Source organism: Hippocampus comes, unplaced genomic scaffold, assembly GCF_001891065.2.
Source record: "Hippocampus comes isolate QL1 unplaced genomic scaffold, H_comes_QL1_v1.1 scaffold327, whole genome shotgun sequence".
Lineage (NCBI taxonomy): Eukaryota > Metazoa > Chordata > Actinopteri > Syngnathiformes > Syngnathidae > Hippocampus > Hippocampus comes.
Genome location: NW_017806221.1, coordinates 698,253 through 710,649, shown reverse-complemented (window position 1 = coordinate 710,649; position 12,397 = coordinate 698,253). Strand labels below are relative to the sequence as shown.

Here is a 12,397-nt window from a genome sequence, read left to right as displayed (position 1 = left end):
AATTTATTCTTGACATTTGAGTCAATTTCTAGGATTAAAGACTCCTGATCTTTCGTCAAAATTTTCATAATTCCGCTCAAAACGATCCCAGAACAATGAATTTGCGAGACGAACAGGCCGCCATGAATCAGGTAAAGCAATATGTTACATGCAATTTGATTGGTCCAATCGCTTGTAGTTAACCAATCGCTGGGCCGTTTATAATCGAGCTAAGACTTCCGCAACAAATAATGCCTTCAGTGATCTGATTAGTTGAAGCTTTCATACACGTCCAATCGCAGGGCTGTTTACAAACGGAAAACGGAGAGACTGTTCCGGAGAGCTCGTGAAAACTCGACGATAAGGTACCTGACCGCCCCTGAAATTTTCTCAACGGATTTAGACGATTCACAAAAATGATCAATTTAAGAAATAAAACGGCGGATTTCCGCGGATCCGCGGAAAATTGCCATGTATTATTATACAATGATGATCATGGTTGAATCAGTGCCAATTGAAACTCATACTGTGTACTGCATTGCCATCCAAATAGACTCAATAGCTAATGAGATGAAACATTAAAAAAAATAAATAAATAAACATTTGCTTTATGAAAGGAGAGGTTCAAATCTAGCATGTTCCCTTAAATCAAGCTTGTTACAAGCTCAAACCTATTGTTCATTTTCTTTCTGTTGTTTTTCCACCATTCTGCCTCGACTCCTTCACTCTTGCATGCGACCTGACTATCATGGCAAAAGCTTGTTGCTTCGCGATCCAACTTTATACTACATGCATTGGTTCTCAGGAGATGATCTGCAGGCACCAAGGAAAGAGTGCCTTGCCCCTGATCGACAGTTGTAAACTTGGAATGAGTGTGAACAAAACCAATGACTGTTTTAGTGAAAACAGGTGAACCCTTAAAAGAGTGAAGACCCTAAGACTGTAAAATTGGGAATTCCATCAGAGTGTATGTCACTTTAACTCACACTAAGCTTCAGACCACCATTACATATATCACGAGACACTAGAGTGTCACACACGACTTCAGCAAATCTAGCGAGACCAGAGCATAAAAGGATTAACTCTGCGCGCCTCTTGCTTTATTCTTTTGGTATTTGTGACACTTGTTCTAAAAAGGAGACCAGGCTCAAAAAGGGGTGTGAGGAGTAGAATGTGAGAAGAGAAAATTAACAGTATGCAAGTTACATGGACTGCCAGCCAAAGTAAGAATAATAATGTTCAGCTTTACATTAATGTCTGCACTTGTTATTAAAGTTAAAGTAGAGAGCTACATTTTAATGATATTTTACCATCATTACTTTTTTTTTTAAATTTGTGAGACAGTTCAGGATTTTAAAAATAAATTGAATGAGGTGCATTGGCGATCCAATTCTTTTTTGCTTTATGCTTTTGTCATTTGTTACTAAAGACAGCATGTTTGATTGTGTTTTTGTTTTGTTTTTTTATAAAAGACTCACCTCCATTTTATTGGCTGCAACATCCTGATCATAGTGCTCCATCATGTTGGGAAAGAAAGTCATGTTGTAGGACAACCCCATGCATCGATGAACCTGAATTGGCTCGCAGGTGAAGAGGCTGTGAGCACTGCAACATTGCAGCCAAAGCAGACCCAACCACACCAACACGCTCATTTTGAAGGCTCACTGGAAATTTGGGGATATTTTTTTCCAGCGTGAATATGTTTTTTTCCTTTCAGGTTCACTTTGAGGACGCAAATAGTGAATTCCCCTGACTCTGACTGTTCCACCTATCCTGGTGTCATCTCAGTGGAGGCGATGGCATGAGCAGAGGGTGTAGCTTCCGCATTAACGCGCTGCATGTGCTCTTACTTAGTAAGAGGTATCCAACATCACTGAAATTAGAAGGAAATTGTGCACAGGTTACACATTCAGCATACATTACTTGCATACATTATTGTTGTTGTTCATCAAATCCGTGCAAGCACTCAACCAGGGCTAGGGCATGTAGAAGTTAAGACTGTTGTCACACCAATCACCACATACACTTATTGTGCTACCATAAAACAGATACAATGCAATTCTTCATTTTCCCGTAGAAAGCTCTTGGCATCAAACAAGTCATCGATGAGATGGAATAGCACAATACTGTATTGTGCATGTGTGGACCATATGCAATTAACGTGGGAATTTTAAAAATCCGTGTTGATTCAGTGGAATAAGTCTCAACTTGTTTGGACACATTCAACGTGACTTTTCGGAATGGATACACAACCATGTTTGCATGGAAACTTGAATGATTGAGACCACCGTAAATACTACTCTCGTAAGTTTATGAACAATATACGCCAGCAGTTTGTTATTGTTTAAAAGGTAATTTGACAAATACATTTTTACTTGGGTGATGTATAAATTGATTACTGCCATATCTACATCATGACAGTGTAGAAGAGTATTTGATGTATTGGGCTTCTTTGAGTTATATTTACCAAAGTGGTCGAATAAAGGATATTTATAAAGATGGAACGTTGGTCATTTATATTTCAGTGATGTAATTTTCGCTTTCTATTCACAAATTGGCGAACGTGCACCGTATAACAACAACACATGCATTTTAATTTTAACGACTGCAATCGAGCAGGGAGGGAGGAAATAATAACATACCTAAAAAAAGAGGAGGTTAACACACGTAAATATGTTTCGATTTAAGTTTGAATATATGGTCTCCCGTCAAAAAAAGCAATTTCTGCGAGTTCGCAGTAAACATCGTCGCCTCCGTTGCTAACCATGGAAATGCGACATAAAACAACATTTGGTAGCAACACCAAAGTTTGAAAGGCTAACCAAGGAAGAATAAAGAAAAAAAAAACATACCAACAACTGTTCTGAAGGGAGTTCGAGTTGGGACAGACTGCAAGGATAAACTTTGGAGTACATTTTTGGAATGAAATTTGATAGTGCGTTTCCTGAAAAAAAATCGAACAAACTCCCGTTGGTCAACTCCAATCTCGTGCTGCCTTTGCGTTCCTGTGAAAGTTGTATTTTTCATTGCGCGCGTGTGCGCGTGTGCGCGCGTGCGCGCGTGCGTGTGTGTATGTGCGTGTGTTTGTAAATTTCCGCTCGAGGAAAGCATCCACATTTCAAGTTCTTGTTCTCTTCCAACATTGTTTCCAGTAGCGGTGACCATATAAGACATGTTGACAGTAGTTGACCCGCTGAGAAAAGATGCTTGAACGGTTTCATGAATTTAATTATGGCCCATAATTAAATTCATGAAACCGTTCAAGCATCTATTGTTTTAAATAATGTATACCCATAATTTATGGTTATACATTATTTAAAACAATAGAATATTTCTAGGTGCCTTTCAATTTTACCTTGAATTTCTTTTTAAGAGAACAAGAGTACAACAACCAAATATTTATTATTGCGGTTTTTAAGGTGTTTCCAGGAGTAAATTAAGTTACATCAGCCTGATATGCAAAATTTCCAGGGACCTCAGCTGCTTCGTGAGGCCCAAACCATAATATAATGGTCCACATGAACTTTTTTCCTCACCGGAGTGAATGAACCAGCGAATATGGACTCACGTGAAGCCTGGCATCTGAAATTTCAAGCGGGGCTTCTTTTCGCCACCCCACGACGACCCCTGGTGTCCAGCCATCGAGTCCACCTCCACACAACGCTATTCCCACATTATCCACTTGGAGACGCTGCGTCCCCCGACTGTATTTGTCCACATTCATGTGACCACCGGGGGGAGGCGGAGTTTGGTTGTCACGTTTTGGTGCTACACTGTCACTACACAAATAAAGTGCTGTTGACATTGGACTCCTTTTTCATCGTCGTCGTGCTTGCTTCTTTTGCCTGCAGATGTGCTTCAATAGTGGCGGGCTCGGACAATTTCATTGTCAAAGAGGAGACGGACGAGGACAGGACACTGACATATGAGGTGCGTGAGATGTGTAGCACACAGAGTGACAACCGCAACATGCATTCCCGAATGTGAGTGTCTACGATGTATGTTGTGTGTGATGGAAGTAAGAGGCTTTATTCCGCGGAGAAAGGCGCTGGCCTGTTACTAGGAAACGCTTTGACAGCTGGAAGCTTTTGGAAAGTGATGGTCAGTGCTACAATGGTGTCTATTTATCTGCCAACGCAACCCTCCTGCACCATCATTCACCTTTTGATGTTGTGCTCCAGTCTAAATCCGTATTGTGTCTGGTTTGTGACACCTAGCCTAGTATTCGTAGTTGTTCTGAGTCTCGGGACTATTATTGTTTGCAGAAAATGGCCTACTTCTTGTGATCATCTGACCATCATATTTTCTACCATATGACTATGAGTGAAGTACTGTATCTGTATATAATTACAAAAAGACCGGACATAGACAGACATGGCATGATCACGATCTGAAAACCTGTTTGTTTGTTTTTTTTTTTGTAATATTGGACTGACATGCCCCCCTCGCCCCGCCCCCACCTCCTTTTTCTGTTATATAACTTAAAATATTTATTTTGACAATCATTTATTGTTGTTTTATGGTAAATGCAAAATGGCTCCTTGTCGACTTCATCTATCAGATGCATTTGTCTGTGGCCATGGATGTGAAGGTCACTCATGAATGGATCGATAACTGCATCTTGCTGGGAACTACTCTCTCCAGGAAGATGGGATGAACCATACACATGTTTGCATATATAAACAGCTTTTGAAAAGCCATATGAGGAGACATACAGTTTTGAATTCCAGTCAGAATGCTGCTGACCTTAGTGCCAATGTATTCTTTGTTGTTTAGTTTACTGTGGACCACAAGACAATACAGATGTGCAATGCAACACCTCTGAAGTTGTAGTGAGAGAATCTAGTTTTTGGTATAAATTTGGCTCCCAATTTTTCAAAGTGCTTATTATTCCATTTTCAGACATCAAATTGCCTGTCACTGTTACAGTGCGGCTTTTCATGATTATCACCCCACATCCCCCCCAGGAAATTGTAAGAATGATAATGGCCAGTGTGTGAGTGAAGCGAGAAGTTGGCACCATGCTTGATGGGCAGTTGCATTTTTTCACGCATCACACAGAAGGTTGCCACACTGAATTTGAGTGGATTGCACGGATTGATGAAAGCTGACACTCTGCTCTGTCCTATCAGGCTGATGTATGTTGCCGGCGAGGAGACTTCAGTCCTCAGGAGACGTACAGCACCTCCACTCGACCCCCACAAAAGTCCCTTCATCCTGCATCCGGGGGTATGCCTCCTGAACGCGGCCTCAGGTAAATGACCTGCTCAGTCCATACAGATTGAACACCAAATCTTTACTGTACATGCAAAAGCTATCTCAATGGATGGTACCGTATATTGTGTATGGTATTGACTGCGTAAACAAGTAATTAGCAGTTGTCACCTTGTATTCATTTAATTTCGTTACATTATAATTTAATACAGCCAATCAATGGATTAAACGTAGATAGCCTTCTTAGGGGAACTTCAGATACTATAATCACATTTGGGCTGAAGTAAAATCAATGTAAGTCAGCCCTTTTAATACATTTTCCACCCTAACCAATGCCTCAAGGAAAACTGTTTGAAATACCAGAAGACCAAGTTTCAAACTGATTTGTTCACTGATGAAAGCCATGTTTATTTGGATGATCAAGAAAGATGGATGGACCATGTCCCAAGAAGGTTGCAATGCCAGCAAGGTGCCGGCGGTGTAAAATTTTGATCTGGAATATTGGCGAGGGAGATGGTTGGCCCAAAATAAAATCGTCTCTGTGATGATAGAGAATTCCGGAATTATTTTTGCAATTCACACAAGCAGTGCAAATTGAATACTGTGCTCCAGTTCAAGTCTGTCAGTGCGCTTTTGTGCACTTGCAATATTTAAGGACAGCCTCACTTCAAAGTCAAGTCAGCCATCACAACAATTGCCTCAACTTCAAAATCAAACTTAAGTAAGCCATTGATATTCATGTACAGCAGGGGTCACCAATCTTCTTGAAATGCAAAGCCTCTTGGTTACCGATCAATGCAAATTGATACCAATAGAGGTGTCAAAATGAATCATTTCATCGATCATCAAATTCATTGATTATTGGTTTGGATAATTCATTGCTGAGAGCAGTTTTTTTTAACCTTAAATTTGTCGATATCTTCTGATTTCAGCCTCACTAAATTAAATATTATCTGATTTCTATCCTCCTCCATGAAAGCAGACTGACTTGTTTTTGATCAGTTGTTACAATTGTATTATTGTAGATGTTTTATGTTATGTGTCCTGTTGTATTATTGTTATTTTATGTTAAATGTTCTGTAAAGTGCTTTGTTCCAGCTGCAGCTGTTGTGAAAGTGCTATATAAATCAAGATGTATTGTATCTTACTGTAAAATAAGACATTTGCAAACATTTTCTATTACTTTGGAAAACAACTATTTTACCTATTAAATTAGGTAAGCGTTACAGGGTTACAATAACAGAATCATAATCAATTTATCAATTTTAGATAAATCTATTACAAAAGCAATAATGTGCAGCTATTATAGGAATTACCTTTTATTGATTGATTGACATTTAATTGACATTAAACAATACCTATAGTGCAAAATCAATTTGTCTCCGATGGTTCGATTAATCAATGGAATCATCGATGCACTAATTGATTCTACAAATATTGAATAGTGACAGCCCTAGATACTATTTTGATGCACCAATCTGAAACACATTTGCTCAAACTATATTTAATCATGTCATTGTTCATAATTTATGTGAAGACACTGATCATGTTAATTATATCTCACAATTATTAGGAAAGAGATAAATATCAATACGCAACACTTAATTTCTATATATTTTTTGTCAATGCTTGCATTTTCAAATGATGACTTCCTGTATATAACAGGCCAAGAAAGTCATAAAGTCCTATCACTGGTGAGCTATTTTTGGAACAGGCCTGCAAGCTATATTGGTGACCGCTAATGTACACTAATACTTGGTTTGTTTCTATTTGGGAAATTAAAGCACGCGACGCGTTGCATGATAGGAGACTATGAAACATCATAGCGGGGGCTGGTTTGACTCAGCCGGCTACCTGCTAACATTCATAGGGAGACGTGGCCTAACGTGTTGCAGGAGGGCCACCGGCAAGACGGCGGTCTCCCCGTCACTGCGCCACGGTTTCAATGCTTTTCTTACACGAAAGGAGTACATGGTTCAAAACAAGAGTGGGCAACTCGAGAACCCTGCTAAGCTAGCTGATCACAGGGTCAGAGGTGGGAAACTATTTTTTTGAATGGGCCATGCAACTCAATCGTGTTAAATATGATTTTGTTTTTTTTTTCCCTAAAATAATAAATTGTATTGTTTTAATACGCTGTTATTGTGTAGCTCTGGTAATTATTCCGCTGTAACTAGGAAATAAAAACTGAAAATATGTTCACTTATATTAATTCGACACATCTACGCATAACAACTATAAACCTTGTCCAGATGTACCATAAGTTTTTAAGTTCATCCAGAAGGTCGGTGGGTGAGGAAAAAAAAAAAAAACCTCTGTTGCTCATTTGAGAACCACTTCCCAAATTTTAGGTGCACCCCTGCTTATAGATTGATTTAATTGTTTTGTCCATTGTAATCTTATTTGGAGTAATGCTTCAAGAAAATCACCATTATTTAGGAGCAAACATAGGTCATTGTCGAAACCTAAAGTTTTCAGTCCATCCACAAATCCCGCAGAGTACACTTTGAGGTTTTAAATGCTGTCATTTCTTTTCACTTCAATGTCGCCCCAGTTCCAAGCAAACACCCTGACTCATCAGTCGTCTCACTTCTGGCCCCACCAATACATTCAAACCCACACGCACCCATTATGTTCTTTCTCTTACACCCCAACACGACAGAGTGTGTTTCCCTGGCAGGCTGATGCATTCACACGGATGGCCAACATTAAATGGACAGAGATGGATCTGGATGGACAGTGTGGCATATTGATGAGGAGGCATACAAGAGGAGAGAGGCTGAGGTTTTTTTTCGAAAATATGACCTGGCCACCTAAGCCCATAGCACTGCCTGTCAACCGCACTCAGTCATTTTGACACATTGGATTCCCCAATGAAGTATATATACGTTTTCAGCCTTCATTAAATAGTTTAACGGTGAAATGTGGTTGGTATTGTGGGGCAAATACCGCAGTCAAAAAAGGGATGACACGATTCAATGTTGGTTAGTTGCTGCTGAATTGTCTTGAGTTGATGATAATTGTAGAATCATGTTTGATGACATGTTAACATTCATCAAGCCTAAGTAACACCAAATAGAAAGGTGAAATAAAAAATGCAAGCGCTTCAGTCTAAGGAGTTTAAAAAAAACTCTAGGGGCTTTGTGTTGGGTTTAACTGTATTTTTTGTATGTGTCCGTTAGCAGGGAGATGCTGACAGGACAGAGACTCTGTCAATCTAAGTCGCATCAGGACTCCGTCCTGTCTGCCCTCAACCAGCAGAGGAAAGATGGTCTTCTGTGTGACGTCACTCTGGTAGCCGGGGAGCAAAAGTTCCATGCTCACAAAGCCATTCTGGCAGCATGCAGTGATTATTTCCGGGTGAGTGTAGAACCTTATTATACTTTATAATCTTAAAATACCGGTAAATGAATGTTTGGCAATCTTTCAACAAAACACATTACCACTTTTGTCTGAGACAGTATGTAAATAATGCCAAAGGAAAGACGTGTCGGGCATCACTTCTTGGGGCATCATGTCTATTTGGGAGAGAACCTTGAACATGTTCACCTTTTTAGGGTCCAATCCTGGGGAAACGTTTTTCATCAGTGTTCTTTTTTTCTGGTCTGCCTGTGAATCAAAAGATTGGTCATTTTCTTTACATGTAGTTTACAAGTAGTATACACACGCACACACACACACACACACACACACACACACACACACACACACACACACACACACACACACACACACATACACACACACTGACTGGCACTGACTTTTCTCAAGTCGAATGTAAAAATATGAACCCCAAATTGAATTGTTTGTTTTCAAAGCTTTTCATTATACTTCAAAAATTCCATGCTGTTCAACAACATGATGGCAAGAAAAAAAGAATATTTAATATAAAATAATATTTAATATGAGTTCAGGTTCATTGTTGTTTCGCTCCTCATTTTCTTTCAACGCTTTTATATATAAAGAAATCAAACATTTGGTCTTACCTTTTACTTATTATGCTCTAAAGGCCCCGATTATAAAATGACCCACATGTGTGGTACCATAAGTACACTACACGTCTGATGTTGGAGACAAACCAATCGTGTCAGAATCAGGAAAGAATTTGACAAGTTATGATTCATTTACTGGAGCCACTCACAGTTACTTCGGAACAAGTGAACAGAAGAAATTGGTGAGGGCTCTTGGTTTAAAGATGGCAGCAAGGTCCACTTCCTCTACGCATTGCGCCAAAGGCGCATGCACGGAGGGGGGCAGGGAGAAATGCAAGGCGAGTGCACATGATGCCGTGTAATCTCTGTCACACACGAAAATTGTTCTGCGCTGAAGCCAGCCTTATGATCAGACGCTGCGTTTTATAGCGATTGCCCTGCCCACTCATCACTTCAACAATCCACTCATAACCAATCAATCAAGGGAAGGTGCCCCGATGTTCAGTGTGTCTCTGCACAATTGAAGCATATTAACACGATGCACGTAGCAAGTGTTGTTTGTCATATGTCTTGCAATTCATTTGAGTTCTGGCAGCCCAAGTTGCCTTTGTCACCAATGCACGAGATGCAAGTGATCATAATTTGGCTGGTTCAGTCAAACATAATCAGTAGTTATTTACGGGTGAGTGTAGAACCTAATTATACTCACTATCTTTCCACTCCCACATCAAATAACATAACTCGGTACGCATATTTCCACCTACGTAAGATCAAGGGAAAGGTATCAAAGTACCGGTACACTTCCCTGACAGTTCACTCGCTAAATGGTAACTTTACATGCATCCATGCATCCAGTTTCTAATCTGCATATCCTCATGAGGGCAGTGGGTGTGCTGGAGCCTTTCCCAGCCGTCTTCGGGCAGTAGGCAGGGTACACCCTGAACTGGTTGCCAGCCAATCACAAGGCAGCGTTTTAATAATAATAATAATAATAATAATAATAATAATAATAATACATTTTATCTATCAGCGCCTTTCAAAACACTCAAGGACACCTGACACTGTTTGCTCATTTATCTACTGATGACGCAGCATCAGGAGTAACTGGGGGTTCAGTATCTTGCTCAAGGGCACTTTGACAAGGTTGCAATGGCCCAGGATTGAATCCCAACCTCTGGGTTGGGGGACGACCAATCTACCACTTGCTCAAGTTTTCACTTATAGTACCGGTATTTAAGGCAGAAAATGTATTTGCAAATAAAAAGGTTGCTACAGCTGATTGGATCCTCGCTATTTCTTGTTACAGTCAAATTAAGCTTTATTTGGAGACAGCCAACACGAGAAAAGTGCAGCAATGATATTTGCTTGAGAGCAGTTGTTCTTAACCATGGGTTCCGTGAATCGGTCTCAGGGGTTCGACGGAGCCTCTGCCATGCAGGTTTAGACACAGCCCACTCAACATGTCAATTAGTTATGACACGCCCACTTGGCCATCACTGGCTGCGGATGATCACATTGCATTCCTTGTCCAGTCAGTGCTGTGGGAAATTTAATTTCCTCAGTAGTCAGCGTGTGACTGTCGTGATAGTACGTCGTGTGATTAAAAAAAAAACAAAAAAAAACTTTTAAACACATGCTATGTCGAGCAAAAAAAGAAAGTGTTCAGACGAATATCTACAACATGCATCACGGAACATGATGGGACTCAGCGTGCTATCTGCATGAATTGTCATGCCAAGTTGAGCAACTCTCATCTCATCGGCAAAACTAAAGGAACACTTCTCGATTCATATTTTTAGTTTTCACTAAGGGTTCGGTGGATGCGCATATGAACTGGTTGGGTTTGGTACCTCTAACAAGGTTAAGAACCACTGCTTTAGAGACACAGAGCAGATTAGGAAATCACAATGAATCCCTCTTGAAAATGAAAGGCAGATTATAATCGTCCAAATTGGCCTGCAGAGTTTCTCCTTCTGTGTGAGTGCAGGTTATTTTTGCTTCTCCTTGCACAAAGAGTGGCCAATTGAGTCAGACTTTTCTGTCTTCTAACACCATGATCAGTACAATCAGAGCCAAGTCATTGTACTGGTCAGGACTTGGATTCTGAAATCAACCTGGTGAAATCAATAGTGACCATGTGTTCACCCTCTTTCACCCACTCTCTGTCACCAGTCAGCCCCCCCCCCCCACACACACACACACAGTCCACATCAGAGTGGTGTGAACACAAAATTCGACTCACTGGTGAGTGGGTGTAATGAAATACCTGACCAAGCGTGAGTTATTTCAATGTGTCACCTGTCTCTTCCAATTTTGTCACATTACTCAGACATTTGGAAAGTAAATCAGTCACGCCAGCATCACGTACACACGGATGCCCCACTTGTCCTCCTCAGACTAATTGAAAGAGAGGCCAAATTTATTGAGTGTTTTTCAAACTCTGATGTCATCTCAGAGCATTAGATAAGTACATTAGAATAGTAAAACACCTGGTTACAAAAGGAGGAAAAAAAACTCTGTCTTAGGCCCTGGAACAGCGAGGTTGCCTGGCAACAAGCAGATTGGCATGGAAATACTGCTGAAATCATGATTAGGGTTTTTTGGTGTCCAGGTTAGGCAAACAAGATGTAATGATGTGTTCAAAACAAACTTTGGTTTCACCGTTGGACACAACGAGACAGTCATTTTCCATGACTGAAAGACTATACATTCCAAACAATAAAATTAGCTGTAAATAGTATTCTGGAGAGTCTACTTTCATACAGACCATTTATTTATAAACCAGTTAATAAGGTACCCACTACTGTATATTCATCCATCCATTTTCCAATCCGTTTATCCTCACAAGGGTAGGAGACTATCCCAGCAGTCTTCGGGCAGTAGGCTGCGTACGCCCTGAACTGGTTGCTGGCTAATTGCGGAGCACACATAGATGAACAACCATTCACGCTCACAAACACACCTTCCGTTAACCTGCAATGCATGTGTTTGGAATGTGGGAGGAAACCGGAGTACCCGGAGAAAACCCATGCAGGCACGGGGAGAACATGCAAAGTCCACACAGCAAGGCCGGCCCCGGAATCGAACCCTGCACCTGTCTGCACTCTGAGGCCGACGTGCTAACCAGTCGACCACTGTGCCGCCTACAAAAATGCATATTAAATGAAATTAAAACATTTATATATTTCTTCAAAATGTTGCGGTATGTTTGTGATGTTTTTTTTTTCGTCTATTCATCCAGAACAACATTTGTGAGGTGTGTGTGTATATAT

The 12,397-nt window shown here is 40.4% G+C and overlaps 2 protein-coding genes across 3 annotated transcripts in view; one reads left to right on the top strand and one right to left on the bottom strand.

Moving 5' to 3' along the window:
- fzd6 (frizzled class receptor 6) overlaps window positions 1-2,977 on the bottom strand; it is a 13,994-nt gene extending 11,017 nt beyond the window's left edge. The window contains exons 1-2 of the mRNA XM_019856252.1: window positions 2,832-2,977; window positions 1,458-1,852 (exon numbers count right to left, since the gene is read on the bottom strand). Of these exons, the coding sequence (XP_019711811.1) occupies window positions 1,458-1,631 (174 nt within the window). The 5' untranslated portion in view covers window positions 1,632-1,852; window positions 2,832-2,977. The remainder of the gene's footprint in view (window positions 1-1,457; window positions 1,853-2,831) is intronic.
- A 726-nt stretch (window positions 2,978-3,703) lies between these two features.
- klhl32 (kelch-like family member 32) overlaps window positions 3,704-12,397 on the top strand; it is a 34,376-nt gene continuing 25,682 nt past the window's right edge. For both annotated transcript variants that reach the window (XM_019856253.1, XM_019856254.1), the window contains exons 1-3: window positions 3,704-3,909; window positions 5,112-5,233; window positions 8,376-8,553. In XM_019856253.1, the coding sequence (XP_019711812.1) occupies window positions 5,211-5,233; window positions 8,376-8,553 (201 nt within the window). In that variant the 5' untranslated portion in view covers window positions 3,704-3,909; window positions 5,112-5,210. The remainder of the gene's footprint in view (window positions 3,910-5,111; window positions 5,234-8,375; window positions 8,554-12,397) is intronic.